The 17,715-nt window shown below is 41.5% G+C and overlaps 1 protein-coding gene across 1 annotated transcript in view; it reads left to right on the top strand.

Moving 5' to 3' along the window:
- LOC128746301 (pneumococcal serine-rich repeat protein) overlaps positions 1–8,837 on the top strand; it is a 48,599-nt gene extending 39,762 nt beyond the window's left edge. The window contains exons 7-8 of the mRNA XM_053843350.1: positions 701–2,440; positions 2,738–8,837. Coding sequence (XP_053699325.1) covers positions 701–2,440; positions 2,738–3,535 — 2,538 coding nt within the window. The 3' untranslated portion in view covers positions 3,536–8,837. The remainder of the gene's footprint in view (positions 1–700; positions 2,441–2,737) is intronic.
- Positions 8,838–17,715: the final 8,878 nt, after the last annotated feature.

Raw genomic sequence — 17,715 nt, forward strand, 5'->3', positions numbered from 1 at the left:
TTTAATCTAATGATCTGATATAGCCCTACGTCACCCTTTCGTACAACCCTTAGGGCTGTATACCTTGTAGTTTTTGACGTTTAGCTGGAGCAAGCTACTATTGCACCATGTGTAAAATACATTGATTTCATTCTGGAATGTATCTAAGTTTTCCATTATTTTCACGAACAGCTTCATGTCGTCTGCGTATACAAGAACACGTATTGAATTATAAAGAAAGGATATATTATTTACGTACATGATGAAAAGAAGACGGCCCAGGTGAGAACCTTGTGGAACTTCACAAGTGATTTGTGTTGGTGTGGAGAAGGTGTTTTGAAAGCGAACTATTTGTTTCAGTTTTGTGGGATATGACTGTAGCCATTTCAAAAACGTCTCTTCTAATTCCATATTTTTCCCATCTAAAGATTAGTAAAGGTGTGTCAAATTTGTCAAACGCTTTACTGATCTTAGTCTAAAGAGTTTCTACAAGGTTGATATTGTCCATTCCATTGTGAATGTTATAAATTCCAAAAGATTTGAGGTAGTTGAAAAGTCATGCTGGTGCTTTACTTCCTGGAAAATTTTATGACATATTGAGTGTTTCGGAATATACGATAATTACGTATGTCGGCTTAACATAAAAACAGGTCTTTTTTCGCATTTTAAATAATCGCACTTAATTCTAATAACGCATTTTCTGTCTCTCTATTCCTTCTAGGCACAACGAGCCGAAAACACTGTCATGCAAGCGCTGGAATCGCTGAACGACAATCAGGTGAATGATTTTCTGAGCGGAAAATCTCCACTGAACCTAAGCGTTCGCCTGGGGGATCACATGATGTTGATTCAGCTACAGTTGAGCACCCTGAATCCGGCCTCCCAAAACGGAAGCCGATCGAAAGCTCACAAATCCCGCGCAGCCATTTCGGCTACCGGTTCGACCGGAGGAACGCATGCAGCCAGTGCGTCGAGCTCCTCCAGCTTGATACCATCCTCGCCATCCCGCAGCCATACCACCAGCAGAACTGCGATTCCGATTGGCTTTCGCAAATTAATGACAGCATCGGACGGTGTCCCGACGGCTGCCCATCCCATCATGGAGCACGTGAATGAGGGTCAAACCTTAACAAAGCAGGAAATTGATAGTATCCATAACATAGTCAAAAATCTTACTGAAAGTAATAGTTCGTCGGTTGTTGCTGTGACGCCTGCTGCGCAGGATGAGATGGAGACGGATTCACCTGTGAAGTCATCCACATCGGAATCGCCTATTAAATCACTGTCGAACCTTGTTTCCAGCTCTATCGACTCTAGCATTCCACCGGCAACCAACAATAATTCAATCTCAAGTGGTCCACCATCTCCATGCGCTGATCCAATTAGCGCCAATCTAACCTCGTGCTTGTGTAGAAGATTAGACAACAACGATAACAACTCTTGCGATCCAAACTGCCTAATACGTACTCCAGAAACGTCGCAACCATCGACGTCTTCCACGGGCCTGCATCGTACTGCCCATAACCCGATCGCCCGTCATAAAGCAAAAATTCAAACTTTCAGAAAATACATCAGCTTCGATGGCGGGTCAACCGCTCTGCCAAAACCTGAACAGGAAACATTACCGCCCACGGGTACCCAATCTGCTCCAAATTCACCGCAACGTTTAGAACAGTCGCAGTTGCACCATCTGCCGCACGGCTACCATTACCAACACCAACGTCATCTGTCAGGCCAATCGTCTTCTCAAGTAAATCTGCAACCAACTCCCAGCAGTAGCAACAGCAGCAGTAGTGGTACCATTCACGCCCGTCTCCCGAACACGGATCCAAGTGGCGTTGAAAATCCGGCCCTGGCCGAAGCTTCCCGCAATCTTACCCAAACGCTTCGTAAACTTTCCAAACGAGTATTCACCAAAACGGCGAACGACAGCACGCAGGAGTCCACCGGCAAAAGTGTCAGCTCCGGGGCCGTCATAGAATCGATGAAGCACCACGGGAAGGGCATCTACTCGGGCACCTTCTCCGGCACGCTGAATCCGGCCCTGCAGGATAAGTTCGGTCGCCCGAAGCGGGACATTTCCACCATCATTCACATCCTGAACGACCTGCTTAGTGCAGCGCCGCAGTGCGCCCGGTCCGGTACCAAAATCTACTTCGAGCCTTCGCAGCCAGCAACGGCCAGCACTACGGCGCCAGGGACAAGTGCATCCACCAGTACGGCCACCACCACCACTAGCAGCAGCAGCAGCGGTGCTGCTAGTGTGGATAATATTAGCGGTGGTGGTGGTAGTAGTAGTTGCAGTAGTAGCAGCGGCAGTAGTAGCAGTACCAGTAGCAGCAACGGTAGCAACAGCTTGCAATCTGCAGCAGCGATGGCGCCTCCCACTGCAGTTGCCACCAGTAGCACCAGCTTCACAACACCAATCGCAGCTCCGAGTCCGCGCTTGGTGACGAGATGTGTAAGTATGCACGGTAACTAAGTTTGAAAATGCTTGCAAGTTGGGGAGAAAATTCATCCCTTTCTCATATGATTAAAGCTTTATTAAAAATGAATGTAAATTAAGGCTGCTAGCTGGAGGTACGGTACGGGCGGCGGTGCCTTTCCCTATCACTCTCTCCTTTATCAGTACAACCCACGTTCAAGCATTTCATGGTGGTTTAAACTAGGGTGAAACGACATGTGTAGCAATATATTTTACTGCGTCGGTCATACCACGCATGGCTGCCGTTACTGAATTTCCTTTCATTTTCTCTAGGTACCGACGCCGATCCAGACCAAAAAGTATCCCAGCAGTGGAAGCACCGTTACCTTCGCCGGACCGAGCTCGGTCGCTGGCTGTAATAGCTGCAAACCCATAAACTCTGCTACCCTGCCGATGACCAGCAGCGCCAGCTACGGTCGTTGTCACCATCAACAGAAAATGACAGTTCCAAAGACACTATGCAAATGTGGCCTGCCGCTAACGCCCACGGCTTCGCCCAACAGCCAACAGCAGTGCCAACGCTGTGCGGCCATCAGTGCCGCCGCGCTGGAAAACTCCAAAACCAAGTCCAAGCTAGACAACCTCCGTCTAATAATGCAGCAGAAAAAGGAGCGCCGAGAGGCACGCAAGCAAAAGTGTGCGCCGTACAGCACGGCACTCTCCACCGCGTCCGCCACCAATCCGGCCGGGGGCAGTGGGTCGAGTTTGGAGCCGGCTCGCTCCGCACATCGTCAGTTAGCTGCCGTCACGGCCAGCACCAATACCGGTGCAGTTGCTGTCGAGACAATGGACACCACACCACCCTCGTCTGCAGCGACGGAATCCAGCAAACCAAGAGCGGCGGCGGCTGACATCACAGCCTCAGCAGTCGAAGCAACATCCAGCACAACCAGCAGCGGCAACGGCAGCAATAATGCGGCCACTGCCACCGCTACCGCTACCACCACTACTACATCGGCAACTGCAGCCGCCGCCGCCGCCGCCGCCACGGCCGGTGCAACGTCTTCGGAGACGACGGCTCAAAGCAGCAGCAGCCACCAGCTCGTGGAAGAGGTCGATACAGTCGCATAAGATGCGTGTTGTCATGTGAGCAGCCAGCAGCAGCGGTGTGGTGTATCGTTGCGTACCGGAGCAGCAGCGGGCTGACGCGAGATTCCGCCGGGGGTGGGAAGAACCAGAATCAGGTAACTCACAGAGAGATGGAGAAAGATAGAAAGAGAGAGAGAGCGAAGCATTGCCGTTCTCGTGGGAGCAATAAAGTGAAAGAGAAACAAACAGAGAAAAGAGAGGAAGAAGGAAAATTAGAGAGAATGGTTTAGGAAACTTCGAAAGAGAGTCAGATTGCATGCTGGCACCATCTGTTGCTGAGCATTTGCTGCGAAGGAAAAATTATTTCGTTTTACTGCATCCCGGTTTAGCATGAGTAGAAATATTAATCATTGGTTGTTTCTTATTTATGTTGTTTTTGAACAAAAAAAAAAACGGAATTCAATCTGATTCCGATTGAAAATTGTTGCGATTAATCCTTGCCATTTACCAGAAATGAGCAACCAAACCAATTGTTCGAGCATGCCAATTGGACAGACCTTGCACTTTTTTTAATTTTTTGAGTAAGAATTTTTCTTTTTTTTTGAAATGTATAACAATCCGCAACCAAAATTAATGCATTTTTCGTATAACTTTAGGCACGTAACCGTTACCGATCGAACACCGAACGCATTACAGTTGTCCAGTATTGAGTTTTCAGGACGGTTTGGATCATTTATAACTATTGATACAAACTCTGCGGTACAAAAGTCATAATTTGGATATGTACCAATCCATGGCCAGTTTGGTATGATGGCCAGAAGCAAAACCTCGCCAAAATATGAAAGGCCATTAATGTTGACGAACAGCGAATAGGAAGGACTTTATTACCGTATTCATGGAAAGATCGCAACCTTAACCTTAGTTATGGCCGATGAAAAGATCAGCTTTTTCTCCATTTTGACTACGAAACTATTGGAGATCTTCCGTTTGAGGTTCGCCCGAAATTTTCTACTGGTCACAGTTGGCAGACGTTGCAAGGATTGGCGGTCTTCAGCCAGTCTATGTCCTCCAGTGATCTCTTGGCATAATGGGCCTTGGTCATGTCCGGCTAAAAGACTATATCTGCCGTCGCGTGATACCTCTTGATGAACGCAGCAACTTCCGGAAGGCACATTGTACTGTATATATTCACGTTCACTGCAAGCCCTGCAGGAAAGACAACGTTGGACATTCACTTCTCGACAATCATCAGCCATAGAAAGACATTCTTCGGGAACTTGGTGTGGGAAATATATTTGATGCCATCGTTTACCTGCTTGACGGGGAATGTAAAGTACCCGGTACCCCACCAGTCGTTGCTGTTCAGCATCAGATAGGTCTGGCCATCCATTGTGATCACGACATCGCACTTTGCTGCTTCAGCCGCTCCCTCTGAGGCAATTATACTGCTTAAACATGGCCGGACTCGACTGAGGCCACCCCATCGTCTTCATTCTTTTACTATTTTTTGATCTTCAAAAGCGGCTTTCGAGTATTTTCGAGCTTTTAGAAATGTCGTTCGTTTATTTTCAGTTTACAGAAGTACTTTTCGGCTATGTTTTTGGCTTGCAAAACCAGTTTTTACCACTTTCCGACCTTGAGAAGCATTTTCAGTCATTTTCGTTCATCTGATTTACATTTTCAGGCTGTCAGAAAGGTTTCCCGAACGTTTCCTGACCTTCAGAAGCATTTTTGGCAATCATGCTGCTTAAACATGGCCGGACTCGACTAAGGCTACCCCATCGTCTTCTTCTTCGACTTCTGCTGTCCTCTACGGCTTAGCAGCACTCTCGGGCGGCTGAAACCATGCTTTCTTTCGGCGCTCTCACCTTTTATCAGAACGGAGAGGATGTTATAAATACCGGATCGCTTATATCTCACAGACACGCGGCACTTCACGGTACCCAACTTCTTTGCTGCAGGGTGGAGCTTCCTGGCACTGGATTTAGCCATCGTATTCTGTTTATCGGTACGGTTCGGCGCCTTCCTTACATTGAAGACACGTCGGTCCGGCCCGCTTCATTATCCGCTGGATGAAGCAAGTGGAAAAATTGACCTTTTTAGCCACGTCCCGAACTGAACCGTATGTTTGAAGTAATCACTGATCTTCCTTGCCTTGCCACTTGGCAGCACTTGGGCGTCTGGGCCTTCTTGCACGATTTTATCACACGGGACACGGTCGAATGGTCGAATTTCAACTGTTTCGCGATCCACCCGTGGGACTGGCCTGGATTTTCTACGACCGCATCTATAATTTTTTGTTGAAGCATTTCTTGCTTGGAAGTCATCACGACAGTTTGACAGTTTGTGACGAAATTTTACACATGTAAACATTACACTTCAAACTAGTTTTACTAGTTTTTACTAGTTGTTACCAATGCATTGAAAAGTTATACACAAAACAACTCACTTTTCATTTATGCACTGTTGCTGTATTAAGTTGGTGGATGGGTTCGTCTATGGTGGGTCTTCGTCTACTTTCCCGATACAGAGACGAAAAAATAGCATTAAAACCAATTTAGATGTGACTTTCATTCAAACTATTACTTGGTATTGTCTCTTCGTCATCGCGAAAAAAAATTTAAAAATAGCAGTATTTTTCCAAAAAATAAATGTTCTTTTGGTGTTCCTACTTTCTGTTTAATATGACGTAGAGAATCTGCTGATCACTTGGGATAATTACTTGAAATGTTCAGTTCAGACGAAAGAAAATCTGAAATTTAGAAACGTTTTTTGATCATTTTCTGGTCTTACGAGCGTTTTCGGCCATTTTATACCCTCCAGTAGCTCCAGTACCCTCCACTAGCTATTTTCGGTTATTTTCTGGCTTTTAGAAACATTTTTCGGTCCTAAAAAGCACAATGCTTTTAATAGTAAAAGAATGGAATCATTCTTTTACTATTTTTGAGCCTTCAAAAGCGTCTTTCGACTATTCTCGAGCTTTCAGAAATGTCGTTCGTTTATTTTCAGTCTTCAGAAGTGCTTTTCGGCAGAAAAAGCCAAAAATTACGGAAATGCTTTTCGGACATTTTTCTGATTTTCGTAAATAATAGATATAATAGATTTTCGTAAACATCTTTGGCCTTTAAAAGCGCGTTTTACCCATTTTCTGGCTTTCAGTAGCGTTTGTGGACAATTTTTGTTGGCTTTTAGAAATGCTGTTCAGCCATTTGAAGCGGCCTTTTTCACACTTTCAGAAACCTTTTTTGGGCTTTGAAATCGTTTTTAACCTTTTGCTGGTTTTCAGAATGACGTCTTTCGGCTCCTTTCGGACCCTCAGTAGTGCCTTACAGCCATTTTCTAACCCTCCAAAGCGTTCTTCAGCATGTCTCTAACCTTTAAAGCGTGTTTCGATCATTTTCTGACCTTCAGGAGCGTTTTTCGGCAATTTTCTAGCCTATAGAAATATTTTTCGGCCCTATTCTGGAAGCATTTTTTGGCCTTTGAAAGCGTTTTTAACAGCCCGGTGTCACCAATGCATTCTCACATATGATTTGACAGTACCCCCATACTGATGGGCCCCTCGATGTTGGGCCCCAAACAACAATGGCCGCTCCATAGAATTTCTATGAAGTGATTTCCCGTCCAGTGCTTTTGACGTTTAGATTTTAGTCAGAGAAAAATGGCGATGTGCCGGGGGATCGGTTTTTAACCATTTTCTAATTTTCAGAAGTATTCTTAGACCGTATTTCAGACTGTAGAAGTGGATTTTGGCAATTTTCTGGTATTCAGAAGCCATTTCGTTTATTTTATAGCCTACAGAAGCGCTTTTCCACGATTTCCTGGTTTTCCGAATGACGTCTTTAAGCCACTTTAGGATCCTTGGAAGCACACTTTAGCAATTTTTCAACCCTCAAAAGCGTTCTTCGGCATTTCTCCAATCTTTTCTAGCTCTTAGAAGCGTGTTACGATCATTTTCTAACCTTCAGAAGCATTTTTGACCATTGTCCCCTCTTTAGAAACGTTGCTCGGTTATTATGAAAGCCCTCAGAAGCGCTTTCCGACCATTTTCTGGCTCTCGAAAATGAATTTTTGCCATTCTCTAGCTTTTAAAAGTGGTTTTCGGGCATTTTCGGGTTTTCAGAAGTATTTCCCGGTCATCTTCTAACCTTTATAAGTGCCATTTTCCGCCATTTTCTAGCATGTAGACGCATGTTTTGGGCCATTTTATGATGAACTTTAAGTCGTTCGGTTTTTCTCAGCCTTCAAAAGCGCTTTTTCGGTCATTTTGTTATAGCCTCTAGTAACTACTTTTGGCCATTTTGTAGCTTTCAGAAGCATTTTTGACCTTGAGAAGCATTTTCGGTCATTTTGCAACCTCCAAGAATGATTTTCGGAATTTGTCTGGTTTTCAGAGGCGTTGTTTTAGCTTTTAGCGTTTTTCAGCCATTACACTCAACCCCCGCTAATATGAAAAACAGCTCGTTCAGATTGGGCGAGTTCATTTTTAATCTGAATATTTGGTAACTTTATTCATTTTCACACACGCGCAAGACGCGCACCCTATGAACTTGTTGTTTTGATTTGACGAAAACAAACGTTTTGAAAACATTTCAAACATGCGCGAATTCTAAAGGTTCGATTTGCATAAGACGAAATTGGCTCGGCAGTTTCGACTAAAATGGTCTATTTTGAATGCTGGAGAGAGGTAAGTTGCATATGAGCTATATTACCTAAGCTCCTGAGCAAGAGGAAATGCATTAAGATTTTTTGCTTTTTTTTAATTTACCGGTCAACTTTAACGTCAATTGTGTGTGACGCTTGATCGGTTTTTAATGTGAACACATTCATACTAGAGATGGTCGGGTTTCATATTTTCCATGCCCGAACCCGACCCGAGCCCGAAATTTTTTTTGCTGTCAAACCCGGACCCGACCCGAACCCGAATTTTTATTTTCTGTCAAACCCGAGCCCGACCCGAACCCGAAATTTTATTTTCAGTCAAACCCGAACCCGACCCGAACCCGGATTTATTTTTTTCGCTAAGCCCGAACCCGACTTGAACCCGAATTTTTTTTTCGGCTAAACCAAAACCCGAATTTTTATATTATGTTAAATTTGATCCCGCCCTGAACTTGAAATTTATATTAATTTTTATAAAACTCACACCTCGATTTAAATCTCGGAAGTTTTCTTTTCGTATTCTATATAACGTTCGAGCTCTAATATTCATTTGAAATTATAGGTTTTTATCACCCTTCTATTTCTTTTGGAACTGAATTGAAAATTCTAAAAAATTAAAGTATACACTAGAATCGTTTCTTTTACTTTTTGCGGGAATATCTCTTAAGTTTTCTATGAAACCTGTAAAAAGCGAAAAGAAAAATTTACATGAAATATTATTTTGAAATACTTGGATCTTGTTTCATTATGTTACACCGGTATCTAATAGCCGAAAGCTAGTTCTTAGTCTAAAGCACTAGCACCTTAGTTTAAAGGCAGCAAACATAAAAGGGATTGATTTTAACACTAAACATATCGACTTCACTCTACAAATATTCGCGAGAAGACCGGAAATCCCGTGATCCCCCTTCCCGGCAGAGCTGCCATAAATACAGATATTTGTGCATGCATAAATTTGGGACTACCGTTTTCTCCGGAGTATTTTATTTTCTCGATCTAATTTTTAAAAAACATAAATAGTTTATAAAGTACTTTAAAATTCAGGAACATTAGTTAGAGCCAGAAATCACAGCTACTGAAATAATTGATGGGTCCCAAATTTATGCATGCACAAATATCTGTATTTGTGGCAGCTCTGCCGGGAAGGGGGATCGCGGGATTTCCGGTCTTCTCGCGAATATTTGTAGAGTGAAGTCGATATGTTTAGTGTTAAAATCAATCCCTTTTATGTTTGCTGCCTTTAAACTAAGGTGCTAGTGCTTTAGACTAAGAACTAGCTTTCGGCTATTAGATACCGGTGTAACATAATGAAACAAGATCCAAGTATTTCAAAATAATATTTCATGTAAATTTTTCTTTTCGCTTTTTACAGGTTTCATAGAAAACTTAAGAGATATTCCCGCAAAAAGTAAAAGAAACGATTCTAGTGTATACTTTAATTTTTTAGAATTTCGGCGAATTCTGGAATATATAACTTTTGGTCTAAACTCGATCTAAAACTGAAAACACTAAACCGTCTAAAATGCAACCAGTCCAGTGTAGCTGATATCTGAGTCATGCTAAATATCATTAAAGTGGAGATGGTTCGGTTTCTCATTACCCAAACCCGAAACCCGGACTTATTTTTTTCGCTAAGCCCGAACCCGACCCGAGCCCGAATATTTTTTTTTTGGCCAAACCCCAACCCGACCCGAACCCGACACCTGGTAAAAGCGTCAAACCCGAACCCGACCCGAACCCGACGGGTTCGGGTTTTTTTCGGGTTTCGGGTCTGAAAACCCGAGACCCGACCATCTCTAATTCATACCACCGGGGTACAGATTAAAAATGTTCAGATTAAAGAAGGTCATACCAACGGGGGTACACGGTATATAGATTTTCTTTCACAGGAGTTTCATTTTCAGGCTTTCATAAGAGGTTTTTTCACCATTTTTCGGCTTTCAGCAAGTTTTCTTGACCTTTTCTGACCTTCAGTAGCGTTGTACGATTATTTTCTAGTTTTCAAAAGCGCTTTTCGGATTCGGTTATTTTGATTTTCAGAAATACTTTTCGAAATGTTTCTGATCTTTAGAAACGTTTTTCGGTTATTTTTCACCTTTCAGAAACTTTTGTCAACCATTTTCTTAACTCCAAAAACGTTTTTTCTAACCAGTAAAAACGTTTTTCGATCATTTTCTATCCGCTTTGAACGTATTTCTGGTTTTTAGAAGCGTTTTCGATTATTTTTTTCCCCTGGAGAAGCGTTTTTAGCTATTTTCTAGCTAACAGTAGAGCTTTTCGGCCGTTTCCTGATTTTAAAAAGCTATCGTCTATGTTTTGGCCCTTAGGACCTTTCTGTTGCTGCTTTCTGGTTATCAGAAGCCACTTTCAAGCTTTAAAAATGCTTTTTAACTTACCATTGTTTGTCATTTGGAAACAACTATTGGCCATTTTCTTTTTTTCGAAAGCGCCTTGCGGAATTTTCTGATTTCTGAAACAAATGTCTGAATATCAGAAATAATTTTCGGTCATTTTCGACCGTTTTCTGAATTTCAGAAATTCTTTCTGGAAAAATGGCCATTTTCCGATTTCGGGAGGCGTTTTTTGCCTTTAGAAGCATTTTTCGGCCATCTTCTAACTTTTAGATGTGTTTACCGTCCGGTCTGATCCTTAAAAGCGTTTCGGAAGCATTGTTGATCTCTTTATAAATATGGTATGATTATTTCTTAGCCTTCAGAAGCGGTTTCCGGCCATTTTCTGGCTTTAACAAATGTATTTATGCCATTTGCTAGCTTTTAGAAGTGGTTTTAGGGAATTTCTGGGTATTCATAAGTATTTTTCGGTCACCTTTTAACCTTTAGAACCGCTTCTCGGCGATTTTCTGATGTTCAAAAACCTCTTTCGACTATTTTATGACCTTAAAAGGAGCTTTTCGCCCATTTACGGGTTTTGGAATCATCATTTGACAGTTTTTAGCCGTACGAAGTGTGTTTTAGTCATTTGCCGGTTTAATATGGATCCATCCAGTATTTTTACCCTGCATGAGCTTTTGCCGGTCATCTTTTCTTTAATTTCAGGTTTCGTATTCTACTAAGACACTCCAAAACCTTTGGAAAGAAAATGTGGTACAATAAAAAAAAACTCGTCAATTTCGAATGAATGTTTTTTCTAAATCACCACGTTGCGGAATATTTGTGGCACACAGACTTTTTTAAGCAAAGAAACAAGCGCTGAATGAGTACTGAATCTAGAAACTGTCACTAGACTCTAGTGTCAAAGTAGCATTCTCATATTGGATCCAAGTAGCCCAGTTGATTCCACGTCGTTTATTTTCATCGAAACGTCCTATGTCGAAGCCACGGCGGCTTCAACCGATCGATACACAAAATGGAGTTTAACCGCACAGTCAGGACTCCAGAGTGATTACCGTGGACCCCCGTTCGTTTGACCGTTTTTAATCTGAACACTTTTTAATTTGAACCCCGTTGGTTTGCACGACGTGCAAATTAAAAATGGTTCTAATGTCATTCTCAATACGACATTATTTGCTTATGCAGACAATGCACATAAACACGGTTTGTTTGTACTAACCTAGTGTGTTTATTTTGTTTCACATTCCGTTTTCCCAACGATTATGACAGAAATCCGATCGAAGAATGAAATATTCACTGCTTGCAAGTGCGAACTAAATCAAACCACCAAAACAATAACAAAGAGCAGGGCGGCCAATTCATACAAGTTTCAACATATTTAGGGTTGCCAGTTCAAATTAAAAACTAACCCCGTTAGATTGCATGGGCAATCGTTCAAATGAACGGGGGTCCACAGTATTCACCGGTTACGGTTCGAGGTTTTTTGTATTTAAAGTGGTGCGCGTGCTTTCTTTTTCAACGTTTGTACATTTCAAGCATAGATCCTATACAAGTTATGGCTGTCCAATTTTAATCAATATTGATTTTAGTTAAACATTTTCCAACATGCAGAAAATTTTTGTCACAAGTTTTACCATCCTCACAGTTGAAAGGTTTCTCGTTTGTTTTGCTTGAATCATCAAAGATTTAGATTCGATCAGTTTTTCCGGCAGATATTCGATTAGCTGATAAGTTAATTGTTCGCCAGCGAGTTCACCGTACTAAACAATCTGCAATACAGTTTCAAACAGGCGAATTTTTAAACATTAGCTTGAATCACCAGGTACGCTAAACCCTAATACTGCTGGTTGGAAATATACTGATTACTCTCGATTACATTTGATAACCGGTTGAAGGATGTCACCTTAAATTTTGTTTAGGCTAAATATTCAATTTTTATTGCAAAACAATTTTAGGAGTTTAATTTTGCCTTTAGAATATTGTAATTTCAAAAAAAAAAATCCTTAGCAAAAAAGAAAAAAAATAATGATAAATTTTGAAATAATATGAAGTGAATATAATAAATAAGTAAAAAATTAGAAAAATAAATAAGTAAACAAATATATTATGGATTAAATGAATTAATGAATAAATGATATATGTGGTAGACACCAGCTTTGGGCTACTGTAAAAAAATAGTGAACGTCACTCAAATTCATGTAAGTTCAAAATTTACGTAGTCATTTACGAAGCGATAGTTAATAAATAACCTACGGTGTAAACAAATAAACAAACAAACAAACAGACAACAGGTATCGTCTAGTATGAAAAAAAAACTTTCCGAACATTCTACGGTGTTCATAAAAAATTAGAAAACATACAAGTAATGATAACAATCGAACCATAAAATCAAGGCTTAGCAGACGGCTTAGCGAGCGAACAAGAGCACACAACACAAAGGAAACACTGATACAAAATGAAGATGTAGATTTTGCTCGTCGACGTGCCGCGATATCTCGCTGATTCTCGTGTGTGACTCTAATAGTATTTTCCGACACATCACTGTAATAACAATCCAATTTTGAACGTTAGGGATAAAGTTCATTCGGTAGTCTAGCGAACCTGGCGAATTCGTTTATTAGCCAGCTTTTGTACGAGTGATTCAACAACCGTTGAAACTGGTTTAATAAAAGAGTTTGACTAGAAATGCTTGTCTGTAGATAAAAAAGAAATTAAAATGAACCGATCTCGTTTTCTGTTGCAATGCTCGTCGGGAGAAAAAAAAATTAGAAAATTTTATGCTTCATTTTAAAATGAAATTGAACTTCCGTTTTCTTTTTCAAACTATAGAGTTTTTTGAATACTTAACTTTACCTTACTTTGACTTACTCCAACAGTCATTTTATGTTGCTAAATTAGGAAAAAACTACTCCGCTTGGTGTTTACCCTGCAGATAATTCGATTTCCAGATTACCCGAACCGGCAGAATACCACGAGTAAATAACAATCGACAGCAAAAAAAAGCAAACACAATTGATCAAATAGCATTAAACAGCATAAACAGTTTGCGAGATATTGCTTGAACCAACAAACTTACTGTGTATTGAGAACATACAAAAATATACTGGTCATTTGGAATAAATTCTTCGAGTTTAGTCAATGGTGTCGTTTTTTTGTGGTTTCGCTTCGATATCCGAAAAAATCCCTTTCCACTTATTTCAACACTTTGTTCTCAGTTTCGTATCTTGAATATTTGAACTGTACATCGGCTAGCGATTAACATTAACATGTTAAACATTAACAAATGAATCACGTCGTTCACACTTCATAGCATCTACCGATCTCAGCTTTAGCATTAGGCAGTCAACCTCTTGCGAAATATCAGATCCTTTTGGCCTAGTAGGACGGTTTTGTTGGGTTCAAGGCCCTTCAGATCATAACGGTTGCTTTATATACAAGCTGTGCAGGTGTCATACCCCGTGAGATGGTATCTGCTGGGTTGTCTGTACCCGCGATCAAATGCCAGCCATTAAAAGTATACTGAATCTCCAAGACTCGGTTAGCCACGAAGATTTGCCAATGAGATGGGAGGTGAAGAAGGCCAACACTTCACGGTCATTGAGAGACTTACCTGCTGGTGCAGACCCTTTCATACCGATTGCAGAAGAGTAAAGAAGACAAAAATTCCAGCCTAGGAATGGTTTGCTTCTTTTTTTCCGGCTTAGGTCTTCTCTGAAGCAACCTTTGATTTTGACGAAATTAACCGAGTGGTTACCGATGCGGCAGCCATTGTACTTCGACGACAGATGCAAGCGTCGCTAGCGGTTTCAGAGGCATCACAAAAACCATACAGATCCAGCTCTATCAAATTGTTACTATATACTGTCCAGCGGGGTGCAGAGAAGGATTCTAAAGCTGCAAGATTCATGCGAGCCATGTATTCTACCTAGTAAATGGCTGGATAATGCAGAATATAGACCCCATAGTGGTCGACAGCCTCTTATCCAGCAACTCCGATCCCGACATCCTCGTGGTACCAGGCGGAATACGAGCAACCTTAGTAGAAATCGGATAACCAACCCCGGTGGAAACTAAGGTCGTATACTAACCGGGAAGGAGGTATAGTGAGTCTCGGCACTATAATATGGCAGTCCCATCGCGAGACTCGGTAGTAAAGCCCCAGTACGGCCAATACCAATAGCGTTACCAGGTCGAAGGCTAAGGTTATGTACAACTAGAATTGTAACTGAAATGTAACCTTCTATGATTAACACTGCTGGTAAACTGTTTTATTCAAACTGAAACTTTTCTTTGATATTAAATTAACACTTTCTTTTCCCAACAATCACTAAAAATACCTTTTCCTGATATCCATGAATAATGTCTGATTAAAATCATTTCATGTGTAATATGCCGAAAATGATACAAAACTTCAAGGACGATGGGTGTAGTAGTTAAAACCAAAGGCAAAAAGGCTATGAATTTTACTAAGTGATAGCGAAAACAATTTATTTTGTAATGATTTCTAGGTGAATGCTCCACTAATTCATTATTGTTAAGAATAAATTTAAAAAATTTGAAAATTAAAATTAAAATTTTTATATGCTACATATTTGTTTTATAAAAAATCAATTTTTTGAAGAAGTAAGTAACGAAAAGCTAGATTAAATAAGAGCGCGTGAATTTTTCAAAGCTAAAATCATGCATTTCACCATAAATTTGAAACTGCATTAAAATTTGTGTTGAAATAACAAACGAAATTTATGCACTCTTCTATATTCAACAGTTAAATTTACTGCTTGATGTTGACAGCCATAGATTGAAATAATTTTCTCGCATTCTAACAATATTGTAACCTGCTGCATTGTTTTCGCTATGTAATAAAAGTTTCTAGATAACTAATTTGCCACCAATTGGAAGTCAATTTACAGTTTATGTGTAACTTCGATAGTAACCATTTTGTAACTATACAAGTTACATAGTGGTTATTGAGTAACTGTTAATGTAACCATATTTAGTTACATTAGTTGCGCTATTTCGGTTACACAACTGTTATATTTTAAGTTACTGTAACCCAAGTTTTACATTCAAATTAGTCGCATATCAGCCGCTGCGACTCAATTGTGACAACGTGTGCTACTTGGGATCTACACTGGGTTATTTCGAGGATTTGGAAGGAGGAAAAGCTACCGGAGGAATGGATGGAAGGAGTGGTTTGTCCCATCTACAAAAAGGGTGATCGGCTAGACTGCTGCAACTATCGCGGTATTACGCTGGTAAACGCCGCCTACAAGGTACTCTCCCAGATCCTATTACGTCGGTTATCACCGATAGCACAAGGTTTCGTAGGGAATTATCAGGCGGGTTTCATGGGGGCTCGCGCAAGTATGGACCATATTTTTACTATCCGACAGATCTTGCAGAAATGTCGGGAGTACAACGTGCCCACGCATTACATCTTTATTGATTTCAAAGCAGCATACGATACAGTCGATCGAGACAAGCTATGGCAGATAATGCACGAACACGGTTTTCCGGACAAACTGACGCGACTGATCAGAGCTGCATTAGATCGAGTGATGTGTTTCGTACGCATCTCTGGGACACTCTCGAGTCCCTTCGAAACGCGGCGAGGGTTGAGACAAGGTGACGTTTTATCCTGCATGCTGTTCAACATCGCTCTTAAGCGAGTGATCTGGCGAGCGGGCATCGAAACGAGAGGCACGATTTTTACCAAGGGTAGCCAACTTCTAGGCTTTGCAGATGACTTCGATATCATTGCCAGGAACTTTGTGATGGCGGAGGCAATCTACGCCAGACTGAAAGCGGAGTCTAGGAGAATTGGGCTAAAAATAAATGCGTCGAAGACCAAATACATGAGAGGAAGAGGCTCAAAGGAAATAAACACGCGTCTCCCACGGACGGTAACCGTTGACGGCGACGAACTAGAAGTGGTAGAGGAGTTCGTGTATTTGGGATCGCTGGTGATCGCGGACAATAACACTAGTAAAGAGATCCAGCGTCGCATCCAAGCGGGAAATTGGGCCTACTTTGCCCTTCGTAAAACGCTACGATCAGGAAGCATACGCCGCCGCACGAAGCTAACAATGTACAACACCCTTATTAGATCGGTAGTTCTTTATGAACTGGAGGCCGTGACGATGCTCACGGAGGACATACACGCCCTTGCCGTGTTCGAGCAGAAAGTGCTGCGGACGATATGTGGTGGAGTACAAACTAAAGGCGGAGAGTGGCAGAGGCGTATAAATCACGAGCTACAGGCACCGCTTGGAGAGACTCCCATTGTATATCTAGCCAAAATTAGCAGGCTACGGTGGGCCGGACACGTCGTAAGGATGCCAGACGACAGTGCGAGGAAAATAGTCCTCTTCAACAACCTCACCGACACCAGGAGCAGGGGGCTCAACGTGCACGACGGCTCGACCAGGTCAAAAGCGCTTTGCGACTTCTGAGGCGACTAGGAAATTGGCGACGAGTGGCCCAAGACCGAGTTGAATGCAGACGAGTGTTTGAAACGGCACGAGCCACCCCGGCTCTATACTGAAGAAGAAGAAGAAGAAGAAGATGTATTCTACAAATGTAGAACTGTACGACTCGTTCAAAATATCATCCCAGTCACTCTTTCGCTTTCAAATCAGTTGCGAGAAAATCTTTGCCTGTATGTACTATCACAATAGCCTAAGTGTAAAAAAGGCGTCAAAACAACAAAGAGTATAAAAACGACATAGGCCGACGAAAAAACGACAAAAATACCGAAAGGATGGCAAAAAAACCTTGAAGAGAAGTTATTGCCTTCTGTTGAGATGACAAAAAGACGGCGAAAAGACAACAATAAGATGACGAAAAAGTAATGACAAGTAGACGGAAAACAATGCAAGAAAAAAAACAAAAGACAACAAAAATAAGGCGAAAAAACGCCAGAGTAGCAACAAAAAATACCAAAACAAACTGCGATATAACTATAAATACATGCAGAAATGGTAGTGAAGAGACAGTAAAACAGTGACAAATAAACACCCGGGTAAAAACGATTAAAAAGTTTAAAAAAAGCGACAAACAGATGGCGACTATACGACAGAAAGAACGAAGAAAAGACAGCTTTAGGATTGACGACGTGAAAATTGAAATATTTATATCATCTAATGGACAACAACAATCAGAAAGATTGAGTTTCAGACACAACTACGTAGCTGGCGTAGAACTACGTTA

This window comes from Sabethes cyaneus, chromosome 1, assembly GCF_943734655.1.
Source record: "Sabethes cyaneus chromosome 1, idSabCyanKW18_F2, whole genome shotgun sequence".
NCBI lineage: Eukaryota > Metazoa > Arthropoda > Insecta > Diptera > Culicidae > Sabethes > Sabethes cyaneus.